Source organism: Chiloscyllium punctatum, chromosome 7 (genome assembly GCF_047496795.1).
Source record: "Chiloscyllium punctatum isolate Juve2018m chromosome 7, sChiPun1.3, whole genome shotgun sequence".
Taxonomy (NCBI): Eukaryota; Metazoa; Chordata; class Chondrichthyes; order Orectolobiformes; family Hemiscylliidae; genus Chiloscyllium; species Chiloscyllium punctatum.
Window position 1 is genome coordinate 118,399,688 of NC_092745.1, and position 23,543 is coordinate 118,423,230.

The following is a 23,543-nucleotide window of genomic DNA, read 5'->3' on the forward strand; positions in this document are numbered from 1 at the left end:
GTTATATGATGGAAAATAAAATATGAAGAACAGATTCCAGAGGAGTAGGATTTATCCTTAATCAAGAATATAGTTCCCTTCATCCACACTTCCATTGTGCACCCAATAAAATAATTTTTCACTTAGTCTAAAATCTCCAAAATTAGAGTTTACATATATTCTCTTGCAATGTACCTCATTAGCTGCTTGAAGAAGCTGTTATTGCTAAATCCTTTAAGACTCCACTACCTACTGTTGCATAAGGCACGAGACTCTCCCTGATCAATCTATACTTGAAGACTGCTCAGGCTTTGCACGTCACACCAACAATCTCTCCAATTTTGCATAATAGAATAACTGCTCATGCAACGGTCAAATATTTAACACAGCACATTGTCAACAAATTACAGATCTAAAACTTTTTATTGCTATTAGTAGCATACAAAGATATACATAGGATAACAATGAAAAGATGAAGTCAGACTTTGACTTTACATTACAGATAACCAAGCAAAACTTTTCAACACAAACTAGTATTTGCGTATCAAACTAGTCACAACTGTTTTCTAATTATTTGCAACATTATAAATGTCTGAGAAAAATGACAGTACTGTTACCTTTCCAAACAATGCTACCAATAAGCGCCGAGTTATCGAACACTACAAAGTTCTAAACAGCATACATATTAAGATGCATAAAAAGCTTTCTTAAAAAAAAATGGAGATTGTTCAGGATTCTAGAACTCAAAGCCCCAGTGAACACATTCGGCCTCTATTACAACTGTTTCTTTTTGACCAAGTCATTCATTACTTAGTCTTAAGATTTGTTTAGTACTTACAGTAATTTATATATCGTCTGCATTACTACATGGTTATTCAAGGACTGCTATCACTATCTTGTTAACAAAAACGCTACTACACAGGTTGAGAAAAGCATTTTTGTTACAATCAGCCAAGGAATATTAAGCCACCACAACAGTGCTTTAAGATAAATGCAAAGTAAATATATCTTATTCATTACTGCTGTATTTTTTTTTTTACAGATTCAGAATTGATCGAACTATTCCATGCCCACTTTGGAGATGCTATTGATCAACTGGTTCACTTGCTCCTTCCTCTATTCTCAACTCTTCTTGTTCTGATGCTTCCTCTATTGGTTGCTCTTGCAGATCTTGTTGTTGCTGCTGCTGCTGCTGTTGTTGTTGTTCCTGAGGATTTTCAAACGGGTTTTCACCCTGTACGCAAGCAAGAAATCCAATGATGAATACACAAATTATTTGTTTATAAAATTATTTTATGCAGGGGAACAAATTAGACCTCACAAAATAAATGCATCAAATCACTCAAAATTGCATCACAGAAAAGCAAACCAAGCAATAAGATTATGTCCAGAGGAACAGAATTGAATAGCAGGGAGGTTATGTTAAACTGTATGGACCTTGGTTAGACTACACTTCACACTATTAGTACTGCAGGTCATTCTAGTCACCATATTATAAAATAGAGGCAATACAGAGAAAATTTACAAGGATGGTAATAGTGGCTATGGGTATCAGGAAAAGGTTAACAGGCCGAATCAGTCTTCTCTTGAAAAATGGTTGATGGGCGGCCCAATAGACATCTTAAAAAGTCAGAAAGATTTTTATACAGACTGGACACAGAATGTTTCCTATTGGGTGACACTATTCAGAGGTTTTGCACATCCAGGCTGGTTGGATCAGGGTAACCATGAATGCACAGGATAGCTTTGATGCTATCCAATATCAAGCCTGCATGACTTGGGGCTCTATTATGAGATTGCTGATAAAACCAATCTCATTGCATGTGGAACTGTAGGAATCCCAAAGTGTATACTGGCCACTAAAGGCCTGTGCTAAGACAGTAGTAAGGGACACCCTGACCAATTTCTCAACCTGCAAAATAATGATAATTTTAATCAGATCATTCCTTGCTGTCTATTCGTGAAAGACTGTATGGTCATATAGGTCCTGAGAAATGCTTTGTCTACCTCATTACCCTGGAAGAGTAAGGTACCTCTGAAGTTTGAGTAACAGATGGGGGTAGTTGTTTCAAACTGCTACTATGCCACAGGAGTACCAGTGGCACTGACCACTAACAGGATGCTGCTGTCAAGTCAACAAAGCATTCTACCTACCACACAAATGAATATTGTACGTGAAATACAGTACCATGAGATACCAGGTACATAGACCAGACATCCCAAAGACCGATGGATGTTATCATCATTCAGGTGTTCACAACAAGCAAGGTAGTAGCCTTATCTAATCAAACTGTGCTAGCAAAAATCAAGCATCCAACATTAGATGTGATTCTACAATGGGACAATTATTGCACAATTTTGATTGTAAGAAAACTTTTACTAACAACCAATTCAGAATAGTCAGTTGGGCTCGCACACTTGTGCATGTTGGAAGCTACATATATGAATATACAGGGCTCTACTGTTTCAGACAGAAACAACAGGGAAATCCACTGTGCCTGTTTCAACTCAACAGTCATTCACTGGTTCATTCCTCAGGGCAACAGCCTGACTAATCAGAGTCAATCTGTCTAGTTTAAAATTTAAATGAAAATTTCAATTAACATTAATTGAGCATTCTCCAGGGCAATTGCCAATTGATCAGCAATCTCCTCTCATGCTGTATGAATGCTAATTTTCCACTTGAATTGACATTTTTGTGATTTGCCCTGAAAGGTTTAATCAAGGAATCCCTACAGTGTGGAAACAGGCCATTTGATCCCACCAACCCTCTGAAGAGTAACCACCCAGGCTCATTCCCCCTACCCTATCACTCCACATTTATACCTGACGAATGCACCCAACCTACGTATCCCCGAACACTATGGGTAATTTAGCTTGGCCAATCCACCCTAATCTGCACATCTTTGGGCTGTGGGTGGTAACTGGAGCACCCAGAGGAAACCCATGCAGACACAGGGAGAATGTGCAAACTTCACACAGACAGTTGACAGAGGGTGGAATCGAACCCGGGTCCCTGGGGCTGTGAGGCAATAGTGAAAAGCCACCCCCAGTACTGTAGAAGGGTTACACCCAAAACATTGACTTCTCTGCCTCCTGACCCACCCCCAGTCCTAAAGAAGGGTTACACCCAAAATGTTGATTTCTGCACCTCCTGATGCTGCCTGGCTTCCTGTATTTTTCCAGCCTCTACCTGTCTACCCTAGATAAAAAGCTTTGATTGTCTACTTTTAGCCAGTCTATTAATACTTTAGCAGAAACCTGGCTAACAAATGGGGAGTCCATTTTCCCTACAGAAGTCACCAATTACACAACAGAAGGTTTATAAGGACCACAAAGAGCATTCTTATGTCCAAGTCCTACTGTAACACTTTTTCAACCACTTTTTTCACAACACCATGCTGCTTCCTTATCCTTAGACTGCAAGGTGTCCTGTTAATATCACTTCCTTTCCTACAAACCATTATTTAAATCCACTGATTTTCCTACTTGCATTATTCAACCTTACCTTCAAGAACATATCAAATTTAGCTTTCACAGTTGGGTTGTTCAGCATGCTGCTGGCTGTGAGGAGACTTTCCCTTCTGACTTGGTCATGGTAATTCTGGAAAGTGAGCAGCAACACAAAAGACAAAAACATGTTCAATGGTACAAGTAAGTTTACCATCTCAAAGCTTAAATGATCCTTGCGTAAACAAAGCCTATTAAGAACAAGAAGCTTTTATACTCTTAAAGCACTTTTGGATTCACTGTTTAAATGATACCAGCTTCCTTTATATCAATTTCTGACACCAAAGTAAGGCCCATTGTTGGTCACATCAATCTCTGCAAATATTATTGACTTCTTGCATTGCAATGTATTACTTTCTAAATCGTCTCATTCACAATTCTTTCCATTGCTTACCAGAACCCCCAAAATCATGTGACAACTCTAACTCTCTAGCTAAGCCCATACTCTGCTTTTCCATTCACCCTCTTGATTCATCTTTGCAACTGGCACGTCTCCTTGCTTACTGAGACATGTTAAATACTAAAGACAAGTGTAACTGGCTATTGGTTACTTCAAAACTAGAATATAGACCACAAAATAAATATTTATTTGTAAATTAATCCAATGTGCAATTTCATTCAGTTTTTAAAATTCTTGAGATGTTTTTACAGACTCTAAACTTAACAATGGAGTCGTCAAATACTTATCTGTAGGAGCTTTCAGAATAAATAACATACCTTCTTGCTGTTGGTGTGTTCATTGGACTTCAAATGCTGTTGTACAGAATGAAATAGGAAAGGAATATAAGTATTGCATACTGCACACTGAACAGCTTCAACCTTCTTCATTTGGTCATCTGGAGCAACTCCTATAAACCAAAAGAAAAGCATTTTCTTTAGTCTTATTTAAAAAAAAAAGATGCTTGTAAATGATTCCTATTGTGATTCATTTTCATTTGAAGAATTCAGCCCAATGACATAAAACTGTGCTTTTTCCTATTTATAATTCATAAATGGATGAATTATAATTCATAAATAAAAGCCCTCATATCATTTTACTTTTGATTAACCAGTTCAGTTTTGCACAATGGAACTTTAAAATGTGCAAAATTCATGATAAAACACTGCATATGCAGACTGAAAAACCACTTCTGAAGCAAGTCTGACTTCATTGCTACTATAAAATCAATATCCCGAGTAAATATTGCATTATCCTTCAGCATTTCATTTGATGGCATATATATAGTTTTATATCACGTAAACATTCTTGTGCATTTAATGTGCACACAACAGGGCAAAACACATTAACAGTAACGTGCAACTAATTCCTGGAGCATACACAAGATTTTGTTTTGACTAGACTTTTGAAAAACCGAGGGAGCAGGCTATTCTAAATGTGGCTGGGACAACGAAAAGGGGTTAATACTGCAACCTTGCTGCAGGAGGTCTTTTAGGTCTAAGTAACCATATGTTAGAATTTTTCATGAGGATAGAAAGCAAAATAATACAAACCAAAACTAAATCTGAACAAAGGAAACTATGAAGATATGAGTGGTGAATTGATTGCGACACACAATAATATTGTTGAAAGGTACGACAGTGGACAGGTAATGACTGAAATTTAAATAACAGAAGCATGTACTGCAACAGTTACACATTTAGTTATCCAAAAGGAATATATCAGAAGTTAGCCAACCATGACTACCAAAAGAAATCAAGGATAGAGTTATATCCAAAGAGTCATCATACACAATTTCTAGAACAAGTAGCAAGTCTGAGGTTTATAATTCAAAGGAGAACCAAGAGATTAAATGAGGACGGACAAAAAAAAAGGAATACAAGAGTAAGTTTGCAAGGAATATAAAAGCACACTAAGAGCTTCTATATGCATGTGAAAATGTTAACCCAGACAAATGCAGGCTCGCTGCAGTCTGAAATGGGAAATGTGATAAAAAGAGATGAGTAAATGGCAGAGCAATTAAACTGTTTTAGTTCTGTCTTCACAGAAGCTATTTCCAGGAATGCTAGGGAAAGTATACTGTTCTGCTATTTTGCACATTTGAAAATTGAATCATGCAAAACCGACCTGGTAAAGCATAAATAAGCTAAATAATCTCATGAAAACTGGGTGCAATGCACTTGTTAATTTATTACAAGAAATAAAAAGGAGAATGCAAGGTCTATTGGGAAGTAGAAACTGAAATATATTATTAGTAAGAATGAAAAGCTGGGAAATTAATGGGATGAAAGCTGATAAATCCTGATAATAAACAGTCCAGGGTACGAAATAAGATGACCGTGAACTTAGTGGACATGTTGGTTACCATTGTCCAAAATTTGGTGAATTCCAGACCAGTTCCAGATGAAAGACAGCAAATGCAAACCTCCTATTTAAAAACGGAGGCAGTAAACAGGGAATTACACACCAGTTAGACTATAAATGGGAAAATGGTGGAACCTGTACGGATGTTCGAACAAGACACCAAAAATATCAATGAGATTACAAAAAGTTTAATTATGCAGCAATTGTACTTGATAAACTTACTGCAGCTTTTTGAGAATGTGTCTAGTAGAACAGATGAGAGAACCAGCTTCTGATGACGTTCCAAAAAAGAAGTATGCAAAACCAAAGCATAAAAGATTGGCGATAACATACTGGGATGGTTTGAGAATTAATTAGCAGACAAGAAACTGCTGGAACAAATGAGTCATTTGCAGAGTGAAAGGAGATGATAAATGGGGTATCAAAGGGATTAGTGCTTGCGACAGCAATGGTTAGCACTGCTGTTCAGAGTGTCAGGAACCCAGGTTCAATTCCAGCCACAGGCAACTATATATAGAAACCTACTACAGCTTCAATGCTCCGAAAACTACTGCTTCCAGATACACCTGTTGGACTATAACCTGATGTGGTTTTTTTAACTTTGTACACCCCAGTCCAACACCGGCATCTCCAAATCGTGCCCAAAGAGATTAGCCATGGCAAATGCAGGGTTACAGAAATGGAGTTGGTCTGGGTGGGATGCTCTTCAGAGAGTCTCTGTGGACTTGATGGGACGAATGGCCTGCTTTTCACATGACTGTTATTCAGTGCCATATAGTGTGACTACACCTGTAATTTTGTATGCAGATTTGGTCTCCTGACCTAAGAAAAAATATATTTGCCATACAGGGATGACAGCAAATTTCCCACAAGACTGAATCCTGGGGTGACAGGAGATTTTGGGTTAACTGTATTTAATGGAGTTTAGAGGGGATGAGTGGGGATCTCACTGAAACACACAAAACACAGACAGGTCTGAATGCAAGCCAAGACACTGAATATATTCATAAATAGACACTTCTAGCCTCTAGAAATCTAAGAGCATAAACAGAGAACAAGTGTATGACATTGAAAGACATCAGCCATGCTCATGTTGAATGTGGAACTAGTTTGATGGGCCAAGTGGCCCACAGTTGCTTGCATTTTCTATGTACCTTATCCACTAGTCAATGAATATTGGATACAAATGTAATTGTAAAGAAATTAATGATCATCACGAAGTACCACCATATACATACTTTATTATGAAAATGGGTTTCTAGAAGGATTTGCGTAAGGTTGCATATAAAAGGCATTAGCTAATAGTAAAATTCATGAAACTGAAGACAAATTATGGACTTGGTTAGGTGATTATTCCGAATTTCTAACAGAAAGAAAGTGACCGGTGGTTTCCCATTAAGATCTGAATGAAGGCCGAACTATTCACTACATTTTTTAAATTAAAGTTTTAGATGACGTTACACAAACTCACATATCCAAATCTGCCATTACTCATTGCGTAAGGATACTTTGCAGCCATTCGTTTTATATTACACAAGCCTGTCTTCAAAGAATCTCTTTCGACATGTAAATTACCAAAAAACTTTAATTATCAGAATATTCATTCTCTACTCAATTTTTAATAAATATTTTGAAAGGGAAATGATAGATTGAGAACTACTGTGTATACTACAGCCTTTTCATTAAATACAAAACATCGCAATAATGAGTATGTGGTATAATTATATGGTGGTCTATAATAGCTAACAGACAGCAATTTATGTAACTACGTCACAATACAGAAAACTAATTTAAAACATATCGGATTTATAATATATCAATACATAACCAACCCATTAAAATATCCTTTGCAAGTTTCTGCGCGGGCTCCTTTTGCTCCTGCTGTTGAAGCTGCTTACGAGCAGCAATCTTCTTATTCTTATTGACCATCGATGCCTAAATAAATTATATTTTTGAGAAGATAATCAAAGTCTTGTTAAAAGATCACAAAAGTAAATTCTAAGCAGATTTTGCAAGGAGTAAGGGTTTCGTTCAAAATGTATAAAATGCGATTGAAATTAAGTTTTATGACCAACAGGCAGTACTAAAAGCAAAAAATCTGAAGAAGAATTCAGGTGAAAATACAAACCATTTGGCTGATGTCACCTAACTCTGGGAATTCAGAACAGTGTGAGTGCAGTTTTCACTTCATGATTTAAGGTGATATTAAATAGCAGAAATCTTCCTCTTGATGTTAAAGGCCTCACGTCTATTCAAGTGAATACTATATGTTTTAAGTCACTCAAAGAGGTGGCTGTCAGTACACTGAGCCTTATTTCTCCACCAACTGCACAAAAGGATCTCAGCAACTTATTGCCGTTTTTACAGCATAGCTCGTACTGTTGTGTTCGACATTAACAGCACGTCAAGAACTTAATGTACCAAGTCGGTGTCATACACACAAACAAACACGTACACGCACAAATTATACACAAATACATTAATAGTTTACACATCATTCAGAATTATATCACAACCTATGTTTTCAAAATAATAACCACTGAAATTGAGCATTTTGTGCTATGTACCTGACTAGCTGTGCAAACACTCAAAAGAATACAAGCAATATAAATGAACAAATGATCTTTATAGTCTACATACCAGACTATTCTATTCTCATACCAATCAAATGAGGAACCTTTCCATTGTGAATTAAATCGTAAACAGAATCCTAATTCTCTATCTAATTTTTGACTTTAGATAAAGTTGCATTTCACACAAACAAAACATTACACACCCATTTTAGAAAAAAACTGATCAAGAAAGAAAGGGATCTCAAGACTTTGCTGTAAATATCCTACAGGATACAGATCAATAATCCAGTAATACACAGGTTCAATTTGCACAGCAAACTAGAGCTGTTTAGCAGTATGGGTATGAATGCCACAGGCTGGACTATCTCTGCAATTGATTAACAAAAGAAACAAAATTACTTAAATCAGTATTCAAGCAGCCCAGTAAGGCCTTGTAGCACAAAGTAAGCTGTTAAAGTTAATAAAAAACTATTCACTTCTGAAGAAACACAATTTTACAGGAAAACTAAATTACATGCACTGATCTAGGAATGCAATAATTATTATAATTTTTACAAAAACAATTTATAACAAATCATGAGAAGTAATCTTGAAATCACATTGAAATGCCAATTTTAAGTTTATATGCATAGGTCAATTCAGTTTTGGACCTTGTGTTAAATATTGATCGCAACACATCAGTTGCACTCTTAGCTGAGACAGAGAATTGCGCATTTAAGACTTTGCACCCAGAAACTAGAGCATGCAATCCAGCCTGACACCTTTATGCAGCAGTGGAAGACCAATATAATAATGGATGTCCTAGTTTTCAGAGGATGTGTTAACAAGAGGTCCACCTAGCCTCTCTAGACAAAGATTCCATGAAGTGTTTTTATAATCTTGCCCAAACATACCCGTTAAACAGAACCACTAAAACCAATCATATATTTGCCTTTATTAAAAAGTGAAAATACCAGAGTAACTCAGCAGGTCTGGCGGCATCTGTGGAAACAGAAGCAGAGTTAATGTTTTCAGTTTGATATGACTCTTCTTCAAACAGCAGTGAACAAAATGTTAACTCTGTTCCTCTATCCACAAATGCTGCCAGATGGACAAGAGTTTCTCCAGCAATTTTCTTTTTATTCACAATTTCCAGCACCTGCAGTACTTGCTTTACATGTTCTCTGCTATAACAGTTTGAGAAATTACAATGAGGATTTGTAAACTGGCTGTCCCACTTCCTTACATTGTAGAAGATAAAAAGCTATAAAACTGCATAGTCCTATCCTTATCAAGTTGACGATAGTCATCACTTTATCTGTAATGCTGATCAATGATGACATTCACTGCATTGAATTTGCAGTGCTTCAAAACACAAGTTTCCAGTTGATTGCAATTTCTGTGTTGGTTGCGATTTTCCAAACCATGAATATCATGAAATATAATGAGGTATTAATAATGGAAGCAAATTTCATACCAAGTTAGACCAATGTAGACTTCTGTATGAAGAAAGACTGGGAAAGAGTTCTTTCCAAGTTATAAATATATTCCTGATGAAGGGCTTTTGCCCGAAATGTCGATTTCGCTGCTCGTTGGATGCTGCCTGAACTGCTGTGCTCTTCCAGCACCACTAATCCAGTATTTGCTTTCCAGCATCTGCAGTCATTGTTTTTACCTTATAAATATATTCTGTCAGTTTCAAGTTGAAATCAAGGTCATAGAAGAAACATCGCTTACATGAAGGAAGTCAGCAGCTCCTTTTTCAAACTGAATGTTCTTTCCAATAAACTCGAGAGTTTCCTTATGATAAGGTGTCTCAAGGTGAGCCTCAATTTCTTGTTCCTCGGTGGTTCGAAATTTACAAAGGGAGCATGTAAATGCATTCCTAAAAATGACAGAAGTTAGATTTCAGCAGCAGAACATACAGCAAATTTCAGAAGATTGTGTGTTATAGGAAACTATTTGCTGTAGAATGATTGGAGAAAGCCTCTTCTACTTGTTGTTCTTCAATACAGTCTGTTCTAGACTTGTCAGGTGCAGGTCTGCCTAAATCTAACTCAGTAATTTCAACATGCCCCTTCAAAAGCAATCAACTTTATCAGAATGTCAGCCTAGTGAATTTCAAAGTAGAAGCAAAGCTACACCCACAGGTGAAAATTTCGAATAGACAATAGTTGCAGCATTGAATCATTTAAAAAAAATTCATTTATATAATACCGACTGTGGACTCCCCAACAAGATAGAACTATCTTTCCACATATACCCTGTCAAGTCCCCCAAGAATCATGTATGGCCCAATAAGATGCCTCTCATTCTTTTAAACTCCCATGACAATCCTCCATACTCAGAATCAACGTAGTGAAGCTTCTCGAGGCTGCTTCCAAGGTATATCTTTCCTTAGATAACAGTCCAGAACTATTCACAGTATTCCAGGTGTGGTCTGAATACTGCCTTTTATACTTTAACAAAATTTCCCTCTTTTTGTACGCTATTCCCTTTGAAAAAAAAGGCCAGCGTTTAATTTATCTTCCCTATTACCAGAATAAAGTGTATGCTAGCTTTTTGTGATCCATGCATGAGGGCTCCAAAATGTCTCAGCAGCAGCTTTCACCATCTAAATGATTTTTTAAAAATTCATTTATAGAATCATAGAGATGTACAACATGGAAACAGACCCTTCTGTCCAACCCGCCCATATCGACCAGATATCCCAACCCAATCTAGTCCCACCTGTCAGCACCCGGCCCATATCCCTCCAAACCCTGCAGGTGGTCCATCCAGTTTAATTTCTTTATTGTAACTTTCTAGTGATTGATACAACTGAGTGGTTTGCTTGGCCATTTTGGAGGGCAGTTGAGAGTCAACCACAATGCGATGGCTCTGGAGTCACATGTCGGCCAGATCAGGTAAGGACTGCAGATTTCCTTCCCTAAAGGACACGAGTACACCAGATCAGTTTTTCCAAAAATTGACAATGGTTTCACGGCAATCAGTCGACCCTAAATTCCAGATTGCTCTTTACTGAATTCAAGTTCCGCCATCCACCATGATTCAGCTTCTCTATCCTTCCTGCCAAAGTGGACAACCTCATTTTTTCTGGCATAATATTCCATCGAACAACCTTTTTATCCATTCACCTAACCTGTCTTTATCCCTCTGCAGACTTTGAATCAATATTTTTACTTGTAACACTGCTGTGACAATTATGTTGCCAACTTTTGGCTTTGATATCAAGCAGGCTCTATTATAGAGTTCTAGAGTCATGGAGGTGTACAGCATGGAAACTGACCCTTCGATCCAACCCGTCCATGCCGACCAGATATCCCAACCCAATCTAATCCCACCTGCCAGCATCTGGCCCATATCCCTCCAAACCCTTCCTATTCACATAACCATCCAAATGCCTCTTAAATGTTGCAATTGTACCAGCCTCCACCACTTCCTCTGGCAGCTCATTCCATACACTCACCACCCTCTGTGAAAAAGTTGCCCCTTAGGTCCCTTTTATATCTTTCCCCTCTCACCCTAAACCTATACCCTCTAGTTCTGGACTCCCCCACCCCAGGGAAAAGACTTTGTCTATTTATCCTATCCATGTCCCTCATAATTTTGTAAATCTCTATAACGTCACCCCTCAACCTCAGACGCTCCAGGGAAAACAGCTCCTGCTTGATCAGCCTCTCCCCATAGCTCAAGTCCTCCAACCCTGGCAACATCCTTGTAAATCTTCTCTGAACCCTTTCAAGTTTCACAACATCTTTCCAATAGGAAGGAGACCAGGATTGCTTGCAATATTCCAACAGTGGCCTAACCAATGTCCTGTACAGCTGTAACATGACCTCCCAACTCCTGTACTCAATACTCTGACCAATAAAAGAAACCATACCAAATGCCTTCTTCACTATCCTATCTACCTGCAACTCCACTTTCAAGGAGCTATGAACATGCACTCCAAGGTCTCTTTGTTCAGCAACACTCCCTAGGACCTTACCATTAAGTGTATAAGTCCTGCTAAGATTTGCTTTCCCAAAATGCAGCTCCTCGCATTTACTTGAATTAAACTCCATGTGCCACTTCTTGGCCCGTTGGCCCATCTGATCAAGATCCTGTTGTAATCTGAGGTAACCTTCTTTGCTGTCCACTACACCTCCAATTTTGGTGTCATCTGCAAACTTACGAGCTATACCTCTTATGCTCGCATCCAAATCATTTATGTAAATGACAAAAAGTAGAGGACCCAGCACCAATCTTTGTGGCACTCCACTGGTCAAAGGCCTCCAGTCTGAAAAACAACCCTCCACCACCACCCTCTGTCTTCTACCTCTGAGCCAGTTCTGTATCTCTCTCCATCCAAACTTTCTGCCCTTCGCTCTCTTAGGTCCAACCCCAACCTTGTCATCAAACCTGCTGACAAAGGGGGTGCTGTTATCATCTGGCGTACTGACGTGTACCTCGCAGAGACTGAGCGCCAACTCTCTCAGATTCCTCCTCCTACCTCCCCCGGAGCATGACCACACCACTGAGCATCAAGCCATTGTCTCCAACACCGTGACTGACCTCATTTCCTCCGGATGCCTCCCCTCCACAGCTTCCAATCTCAGTCTCCCAATCCCAGACAACCCGTTTCTACCTACTCCCCAAAATCCACAAGGTGGATTGCCCCGGCAGGCCCATTGTGTCCTGCCCCACTGAACTTATTTCCTTCAACCTTGACTCCATCCCTACTCCTCTGGTTCACTCCTCCCCACCTACATCCGGGATTCCTCTGATGCCCTGCGACACATTGACAGCTTTCAATTTGCAGGCCCTAACCACCTTCTATTCAGCGTGGATGTGCAGTCTCTTTACACCTCCATCCCACACTAGGACGGCTTGAAAGCTCTTCGCTTCTTTCTCGAAAAGAGGCCCGAACAATCTCCATCCACCACCACTTTTTAGCTTTGACAAAGGGTCAGTTAGACTCGAAACATCAGCTCTTTTCTCTCCTTACAGATGCTGCCAGACCTGCTGAGATTTTCCAGCATTTTCTCTTTTGATTTCTGTATCCAAATGGCTAGTTCTCCCTGTATTCCGTGAGATATAAACTTGCTTCCAGTCTCCCATGGGGAACCTTGTTGAACGCCTTACTGATGTCCATATAGATCACATCTACTGCTCTGTCCTCATCAATCCTATTTGTTACTTCTTCAAAAAACTCAATCAAGTTTGTGAGACGATTTCCACGCAGAAAGCCATGCTGACTATCCCGAATCAGTCCTTGCCTTTCCAAGTACATGTACATCCTGTCCCTCAGGATTCCCTCCAACAACTTGCCCACTACCTACTTCAGGCTCACTGGTCTATAGTTCCCTGGCTGGTCCTTACTACCCTTCTTAAACAGTGGCACCACGTTAGCCAACCTCCAGTCTTCTGGCACCTCACCTGTGACTATCGATGACACAAATATCTCAGCAAGAGGCCCAGCAATCACATCCCTAGCTTCCCACAGAGTCCTCGGGTACACCTGATCAGGTCCACCTTTATGCGTTTCAAGACATCCAGCACTTCCTCCTCTGTCATATGGACATTTTGCAAGGTGTCACCATGTATTTCGCTACTTTCTACATCTTCCATATTCTTTTCCACAGTAAATACTGGTGCAAAATACTCGTTTAGTATCTCCCCTATTTTCTGTGGCTCCATACAAAGGCTGCCTTGCTGATCTTTGAGGCGCCCTATTGTCTCCCTAGTTACCCTTTTGTCCTTAATGTATTTGTAAAAGCTCTTTGGATTCTCCTTAATTCTATTTGCTAAAGATATTTCATGTCCCCTTTTTGCCCTCCTGATTTCCCTCTTAAGTATACTCCTACTGCCTTTACACTCTAAGGATTCACTCGATCTATCCTGTCTATACCTTACATATGCTTCCTTCTTTTTCTTAACCAAACCCTCAATTTCTTTAGTCATTCAGCATTCCTATACCTACCAGCCTTTCCATTCACCCTAACAGGAATATACTTTCTCTGATTCTCGTTATCTCATTTCTGAAGACTTCCCATTTTCCAGCTGTCCACAACATCTGCCCACAATCAGCTTTCGAAAGTTCTTGCCTAATACAGTCAAAATTGGCCTTTCTCCAAGTTAGAACTTCAACTTTTAGATCTGGTCTGTCCTTTTCCATCACTATTTTAAAACAAATAGAATTATGGTCGCTGGCCCCAAAGTGCTCCCCCACTGACACCTCAGTCACCTGCCCTGCCTTATTTCCCAAGAGTAGGTCAAGTTTTGCACCTTCTCTAGTAGGTACATCCACATACTGAAGCAGAAAATTTTCTTGTACACACTTAACAAATTCCTCTCCATCTAAACCTTTAACACTATGGCAGTCCCAGTCGATGTTTGGAAAGTTAAAACCCCCTACCATAACCACCCTATTATTCTTGCAGATAGCTGAGATCTCCTTACAAGTTTGTTTCTCAATTTCCCTCTGACTATTGGGGGGTCTATAATACAATCCCAATAAGGTGATCATCCCTTTTTTGTTTCTCAGTTCCACCCAAATAACTTCCCTGGTTGTATTTTCAGGAATATCCTCCCTCAGCACAGCTGCAATACTATCCCTTATCAAAAACACCACTCCCCCTCCTCTCTCACCTCCCTTTCTACCCTTCCTGTAACATTTGTATCCTGGAACATTAAGCTGCCAGTCCTGCCCATCCCTGAGCCATGCTTCTGTATTTGCTATGATATCCCAGTCCCATGTTCCTAACCATGCAGTTCCCTGTTCATCTGCCTTCCCTGTTGGGCCCCTTGCATTGAAATAAATGCAGTTTAACTTATTAGTCCTACCTTGTCCCTGCCTGCCCTGACTGTTTCACTCACTTCTGTTCTCAACTGTACCAGTCTCCGATTGATATCTTTCCTCACTGTCTTCCTGGGTCCCACCCCCCACCTTACTAGTTTAAATCCTCATGAGCAGCTTGAGCAAATCTCCCTGCCAGTATATTAGTCCCCTTCCAATTTAGGTGCAAACCGTCCTTCTTTTACAGGTCATGTCTAGCCCAAAAGAGATTACAATAGTCCAAAAATGTGAATCCTTCTCCCATACACCAGCTCTTCAGCCATGCATTCATCTGCTCTATCCTCCTATTCCTGCCCTCACTAACTTGTAGCACCAGGAGTAATCCAGATATTACTCCTCTTGATGACCTCCTTTTTAAATTCCTGCCTAACTCTCTGTAATCTCCTTTCAGAATCTCAACCTTTTTCCTTCCAATGTCGTTGGTTCCAATGTGGACAATGACCTTTTGTTGGCCCCTCTCCCCCTTGAGAACATTTTGCACCCTCTCTGAGACATCCTTGATCCTGGCACCAGGGAAGCAACACACCATTCTGCATTTTCTCTGCTAGCCACAGAAACGTCCGTCTGTACCTCTAACTGGAGAGTCCCCAAACACAATTGATCTCTTGGAACCCGACGTACCCCTCGTTGCATTAGAGCCAGTCTCAATACCAGAAACTTGGCTCAAAGTTTGGTAGAAGAGTTATAGCTCGGGTGCTCGTTGTTGTGGTTCTGTTCGCAGAGCTCGGCGAACAGAAACTTGGCTGTTCGTGCTACGTTCCCCTGAGAATCCATCACCCCCTACACTTTCCAAAACAGCACACTTGTTTGAAATGGGTATAGCCACAGAAGGCTGCTGCACTAGATGCCTTCCTCTCTTACCTTTCCTGGAGTTAACCCATCCCCCATGTCCTTCCTATAACTGCCACCCATCACATATTGTTGCTGTTGCAAATTTCTTAGTGCTTCTAACTGTCTCTCCAATTGATCCATTTGATCTGATAAGATTCGCAACCAACAGCATTTATTGCAGATATAATCCGCAGTAACCCTTAAACTCTCTTTAAACTCCCACATCAGACAAGAAGCGCATATCACTCTACTAAAGGCCATTTTTGCTCCTTCACAATCTACAGACACAGAAAATAACACCATCTTATTCCTCTACAAAACACTGCCCCAGGTTAAATGAATAAGTCTGACTTATATTTTAAGTTTAATCAAGAGACATACCTCAAAAAAAATAAAATCAAGAAAGAACCCACTCTACTCACGACTGCAGACTTCCTGTAGGTCACATGTAAAAACAATACACTTATCTGCTTCTGTGCCGTGAACTCCTCCAAGATCAGTTGTAAATTTCACTATTTGTTAATTTTCCCAGAAGCACTCCGATGTCCAACAATACATGAATTCATACAGCAAAGGCAGTAACCATGCAGGTTCACCATGTCAGTTTCTTTCTCTCTCTCCCCTGCACTGACCTCCCCATGTGCTTCCTTTGTTTGTTCTTCTCCCTTCTAAAATTGCAGTTGTTTTGACTTTTTTTTCCCCAAAGTTCCAAAACAATGCAACAGCATATAAACAGTAATTGCTGCTCCTGGAATTCAAGGAAATCACCTCCAACATCTAAAATACCTCAATAAAGGAGCAGCTGTTACAGCCATAAATTTTTCCTGTCCTCCACCTTGGATCACCCGGAATCCTATATTCAAACTTACCTGTAATCTTCTCCATATTTTTCAGTGTTCTTCTCACGTCTACGCCGTTGTTTCTCTCTTCTTGCTTCAAGTTTCTTTTTCTCTTCCTCATCTTCATTATCAGTTTTCTTTTTACCTTGATGATAATATTCTTTTTAAACAAGGTACTACTGAAAGTTACCTAAGTACATACTTTATGAATAATGAATTTACCCACCTTCATTTTTGTCAAAGCATTCATATGCATCTGGCTCATATGCATCTTTTGTAAAATCTTCATCCTTTGTTGTTCGATCCTGAACCACATTTGTTGCAGTCTGTTCAAAAGGGATAAAATTAAAACATTAGAGACAGCAACAACGAAGTCTAGAAAGCCATGCTAGGTAAATTCTCCACAAAATTGTCAAGTATGTTATGTAAACTACTGTAAAAAACCATAAAAGTAGGTAATATTCAAATTTCTATCTCAGGCAACTGCCAGCTTTTAAGCCTGTTTGACTTGTGCAGATAATAGACACATCACAAGATATGAATATCCAATCTAACAATAAGTAAATGTCCGGATTCAATGAGGGTATTACCGGAGTCTTTGAGATCTTGGTTGCAGTATTGTTAGCTGGAGACTTGGCCACTGAAATACATTCGAACAGATAATTTTCTATTATTACATAATCTTCCACATTAACAATAAACTATGATATAAATTCCTTATTAGAAAAATAACCAATGTCAGAATTCAAATTTAATATTTAAAAAATTTCATCAAGAAGCACAATATACATTAGTACATGAATTTCAAATTATTTTAAAATGTACCGTTATTTTCCAAATATTGATGCTTCTATAGTACCTTTTGATTATAGTTCAGTTAGTTTTTTTTAAAAAAGAAAGATCATGACACTTCCAGCTTCAGCTATGGCCCTCTGCATAATAGACTGCACATACTGTAAAAGTAATGCATGTTTCAAATTTTAGAATAGGGAAATTTGTATCTTAAATAATACTAGAGTGTTTTTTTGTTTGAAATGTACCACTGTAGTGGCATAGCAGCTGCTGTGCAGTTATCATATCCGCCACACAGAGTTTATAGTAGTCCTGGAGGTGGACAAGACTGGATTAATCAATGATATAATATGCCCGAAACGTCGATTCACCTGCTCCTCAGATGCTGCCTGGCCTGCTGTGTTTTTCCAGCACCACATTTTTCAACTTCTTCACAACATATGCCCCTTACCTACCTTCCTACCACCTGCAAATTTAGCTACCATACCCCCCATTACCCTAATCTAAGTTATAAACTGTAAAAGGTTGAGGCCCCATGAACAGATCCTCTGTGGCACCCAACTCCTGTCAAGCAGAAAAGACCTTAGAGCCATAGCACAGAAGGGGTCTCTTCGGTCCAGCTTTCCCTTGACAATCCAAAATCACCCATTTACCCTTTCTATCCTCCTGCACATGGCCCACTGCCGTGCAGCTTGCAACAATTAACATGCAGACCCAGGCAGCAAATTCCAAACAATCATTACCCTCTGCGTGAAAAACTGCTTTTTCTCATGTCCCCTCTAACATTGTTGTCATTTCATTTGAATCTATGACCCCTGTCATTTAAACATTATAGGTAATTCTGACTGTAGATACTCTTGGTAAAGATCAAACTGTTTCAATTAACTAGCATGCATAAATTTACTATGAATCTACCCAATAATGAGCCTACTATGCCAATTCATTTCAAGTTGGTAACATTGAAACAAGCTACTGTTCTGCATAAGGCAATGCAGTACTTACCGGATGTTTTTAGAGTTTTGTCAGCAGCTGCTACTTTCTGTTTCTTTATTGTAGTTTTGTTGGCCTGTGCCCCCTTCCTTTTCATGCCTCTTCCAACATTTGATGAAAACCCACCTCTGTTGTATGACACACCACTCCCAGTTCTTGAGTACATATCTAAGTCTGATAGCTGTAATGTATTTTAAAAACCAAGCAAATGTTACAAATTTGGCTACTAATATTCCTAAAATTTCTAACAAATGAGCCTAGTTATTGTAGACATTCATGGAGTCTGTTGCAAGTCATGCAAACTTTGCCTCAGACCAAGATTCTGTGGAGATAAATGTTACTGATTTTAATTTTCTTTGGAATATCATTAAGATTCTTAAAAATTCCTTGCCCTGTAACAGTTTTCAAATTTACTGTAGAGATTTCTAGTTCCTGCAAGGTTTGTAGCTCAGGTTGAGGTTTAGGGTGTAGGTTTGCTCGCTGAGCTGTAGGTTTGGATATCCAGACGTTTCATTACCTGGCTAGGTAACATCATCAGTGGTGACCTCCAAGTGAAGCGAAACTGTTGTCTCCTGTTTTCTATTTATATGTTTGTTTTGGATGGGGTTCCTGGGGTTTGTGGTGAAGGCATTTCCTGTTTGTTTTCTGAGGGGTTGATAGATGGTATCTAGATCTATGTGTTTGTTTATGGCGCTGTGGTTGGAGTGCCAGGACTCTAGGAATTCTCTGGCATGTCTTTACTTAGCCTATCCCAGGATAGATGTGTTGTCCCAGTCGAAATGGGGTTTTTTTCCCCTCCGGGTGTAGGGCTACGAGGGAGAGGGGGAGATGTCTTTTTGTGGCTAGCTGGTGTTCGTGTATCCTGGTGGCTAACTTTCTTCCTGTTTGTCCTATGTAGTGTTTGTGGCAGTCCTTGCATGGAATTTTGTAGACAACGTTGGTTTTGTCCATGGGTTGTACTGGGTCTTTTAAGTTTGTTAGTTTTTGTTTGAGAATGTTGGTGGGTTTGTGTGCTACTAGGATTCCGAGGGGTCTTAGTAGTCAGTGCATATACAGAAAACCGACAAACACTGACCAAATACTTAACTATACCAGCAACCATCCCAACACACACAAACGAAGCTGTATCAGAACACTATTCCAATGAGCCACCTCACACTGCAGCACAGATGAACTTTGGAGAAAACAGAACCACCTAGACAACATATTCAAGAAGAACGGATACTCAAAAAATACGGTCCGCAGATTCCTCAAGAACAAACCACGACAAGCAGACCAAACACAGCCAGAAACCCTAACCACCTTACCATACATCAAAGAAGTTTCAGAAATGACAGCCAGACTAAGACCCCTCGGAATCCTAATAGCACACAAACCCATCAACACACTCAAACAAAAACTAACAAACTTTAAAGACCCAGTACAACCCATGGACAAAACCACATCATCTACAAGATTCCATGCAAGGACTGCCACAAACACCACGTAGGACAAACAGGAAGAAAGTTAGCCACCAGGATACACGAACACCAGCTAGCCACAAAAAGACACGACCCTCTCTCCCTCACAGCCCTACACACGGAGGGAAAAAAACCCCACCATTTCGACTGGGACAACACATCTATCTTGGGACAGGCTAAGCAAAGACATGCCAGAGAATTCCTAGAGGCCTGGCACTCCAACCACAACGCCATAAACAAACACACAGATCTAGATACCATCTATCAACCCCTCAGAAAACGAACAGGAAATGACATCACCACAAACACCAGGAACCTCATCCAGGACAAACATATAAATAGAAAGCAGGAGACAGAGGTCACCAATGATGTTACCTAGCCAGGTAATGAAACGTCTGGATATCAAACCTACAGCTCAGCGAGCAAACCTACACCTTACATTTCTAGTTCCTACTCCTCATATTTAAAATATTACCACCATTAGTCTTTATGTGCTGCTCATCGCCACAGCCTCCCACCATTTTAAACTTACAATATCCTGTGCCTAATTATATAATTAAACTATATATTCAAACATACTTATTCAGATTTGAATCTATCTGGAAAGGTTGTTTTTAAAATGCCAGCCAAAACTTAATCAGGACATGATCATTAGATGGGATTTTACTTTATGATATTGCTCCAAAGCACATCGTTCATTCAAAACCATAGTTTAGGATTCTACCTCAGGCTTTCTGTGCAACAGAAGTGCTACAGGACATCATCAACCTAACAATAATTTTATTCAAGGAAGGAAGCAACTGATAACATTAAGTTTGGAAGTCAGAGAGATATAGAACTAGTCCAAAAGAACCAGAAACATCTAAATACATTCAAAATCATCTTTGTTTTTGAAAAGGAATATTAGAATGCAAAAGCATCTCAGCATAGTGGATTAAAGCATTTGAAAAAACTAGTCTTCACAAATGAAGACATTCATTTTTACCCCCAGGACATGACCTGGATCTCATAAAAAAATGTATGATGCCACAAAAACCAGTAAGAAATATTATAAAAAGCTCAACTATTCAAATAACTATAATTAGAGTAACTCTCTGAGAAATACAAAATGCCAGAGAATGCCAGTGTGAGGTGGTGGTGGTGGAAGGAGACATAGCAGAAAGAAGGGAGATACCCCATCATCATTTTCTGTTTTTCCAGATCAAACTTCAGCTGTTGACAGGGTACCGTTGCAACATTTGAATGCAGGCATGAAGAAAATTACATTCCCTAAGCCTCAGCAAATACATAGCCAGAGTTAAGAAACAACAAAACTAACTTTGTTTAAAGTAAGTATTTTCTTGTTTATAAATGAATGGTCACACTGAATATCAAACAGTTATGCATGCGTGTCATTATTCAGAGGGACATTCCATTATGCTTGCATTCTAATCTTTTCAAACACAAAGCTGATTTCCAGCAGATTTTGATCAATTACATTTTTACTATTTTACACGTCAATTTTGCTCTCAAGGAATAAGGACCAAAAAAAATCCTAAATGCTCCCATTCCAAAGTGCATAATCTCTGCAGGAGAAATTTTTAACTATCACTGAATGCTTATACCATGTTTTGTAGCTAAAATACATCAGTAATATATCAATATTGCTTTTATTGTCTTATGTTCTCTGAAAGAAAAAGAACAAACTTGAATCTACAACTATATTCAAATTTGTTGGTGAAAAATACGATGGCACTTGTGTTGATTACAAGCGAATTTTTTCAAGCAGTGTTTTTTTTTAGATTAGATTAGATTACTTACAGTGTGGAAACAGGCCCTTCGGCCCAACAAGTCCACACTGCCCCGCCGAAGCGCAACCCACCCATACCCCTACATCTACCCCTTACCTAACACTACGGGCAATTTAGCATGGCCAATTCACCTGACCTGCACATCTTTGGACTGTGGGAGGAAACCGGAGCACCCGGAGGAAACTCACGCAGACACGGGGAGAACGTGCAAACTCCACACAGTCAGTCGCCTGAGGCGGGAATTGAACCCGGGTCTCTGGCGCTGTTGTTTTATCAGAAAATGGAACATTACCTAATACTGTAAAAATGTAATTATATTACTTTCCAGTGTAATTAGAAGTTAAGTGATGCAGCTTTGTTGGAAAATGAGAACGCTACCTGTAGCGCTTCTGCTTCTCAAGGGATCTTGGATATAATGGCAACAGCAGTTGTGTGTACTGCACTCAAGTACAAAATAATAGTTTTGCAGAAGCACATATCAAATGTGCAAGGCTAGGCTTAAGGAGAAAAATGCAGTGTTTGCATTAAGAATGGCATTTTCTGCTAATGGGAAAGCAGCATGAACAGCTGCCTATTAAACAAGCAAGCACGTAGAGTCGGTAGTCTTGGCTACCAATCATGGTTGAGTGTGGTGAAGGAAAAACACAGCAGGTCAGGCTGCATCCGAGGAGTAGGAGAGTCGGCATTTCGGACAAACGCCCTTCCTCAGGAATGATTTCTGATGAAGGGCATTTACCCGAAATGTCGATTCTCCTGCTCCTCAGATGTTGCTTGACCTGCGTGCTTTTCCAGCACCACACTCTCAACTCTAACCTCCAGCACGTGCAGTCCTCAATTTTGCCTACCAAGCAAGGTTGCGTTAACTTTAATTTCCATCAGCATGAGACATTGTCAAGAATGGCAATGAAGCCTAAAGTTTCAAAACTAATGGGGAAATATTCAAAAGAATTAACTCATTCAAGTGATATTCTTCAAATGAGGGGAATTAAATTGGTTGCAGAATTTAAGAAAACTATATTGAAATAATTCCTTTAATTCTACTCCCTTCTGTCCCAGTCTGATGTAGAAATTCAACCTTTTTAAAAATATAGCACAGGGGAAAAACAACTGGATGACATCACACTGGGAAGTTTTGTAAACATTTAATGATTGGTACTGAGTTGAAGTTCTGAAGCTAAACATAGGCTGCTCTTTTGAACATGAAAATACAGCATTGTTCAACCTTTACCATTTGGCTAGTGTTTCATGAAAACACAACATAACTAAGATTATTGGAAAATGTCCATTTCTATTAATAATGAATTTGCTAGTTTCTTGATGTGCGTTGTACTTCATTGACATAATTATTAAAGTTGTGGGATATTTGCAGTTGGGAGAATTTTGTTGAATCCAAACAGCTCATTAAATCAGAGTTTGGACTGAAATGCATCTATGATGCTGGTGAATAATATACTATACAGTCGCTACAAAGCATAACTTAAGGTATCCAGTAATATTAAACATGTACGGCATGAATAATGCGTATACTATGTCTATACAATGTAAAACATTTCCAAAAGATCACAAGCATGTACATTTTACATTTAGAGCAAACTCATTCATGTGGGATCCATACATCCAGTAAGAACAAATACAACTGATCATTAATAACCATGCA

At 39.2% G+C, this 23,543-nt stretch overlaps 1 protein-coding gene across 1 annotated transcript in view; it reads right to left on the reverse strand.

Moving 5' to 3' along the window:
* Nucleotides 1-383: 383 nt before the first annotated feature.
* Nucleotides 384-23,543, reverse strand: part of znf326 (zinc finger protein 326) — a 41,010-nt gene continuing 17,850 nt past the window's right edge. Inside the window, exons 5-13 of the mRNA XM_072574717.1 lie at nucleotides 18,649-18,817; nucleotides 17,445-17,494; nucleotides 17,081-17,180; nucleotides 16,885-16,999; nucleotides 10,081-10,228; nucleotides 7,624-7,726; nucleotides 4,207-4,337; nucleotides 3,488-3,583; nucleotides 384-1,213 (exon numbers count right to left, since the gene is read on the reverse strand). Of these exons, the coding sequence (XP_072430818.1) occupies nucleotides 1,064-1,213; nucleotides 3,488-3,583; nucleotides 4,207-4,337; nucleotides 7,624-7,726; nucleotides 10,081-10,228; nucleotides 16,885-16,999; nucleotides 17,081-17,180; nucleotides 17,445-17,494; nucleotides 18,649-18,817 (1,062 nt within the window). The 3' untranslated portion in view covers nucleotides 384-1,063. The remainder of the gene's footprint in view (nucleotides 1,214-3,487; nucleotides 3,584-4,206; nucleotides 4,338-7,623; nucleotides 7,727-10,080; nucleotides 10,229-16,884; nucleotides 17,000-17,080; nucleotides 17,181-17,444; nucleotides 17,495-18,648; nucleotides 18,818-23,543) is intronic.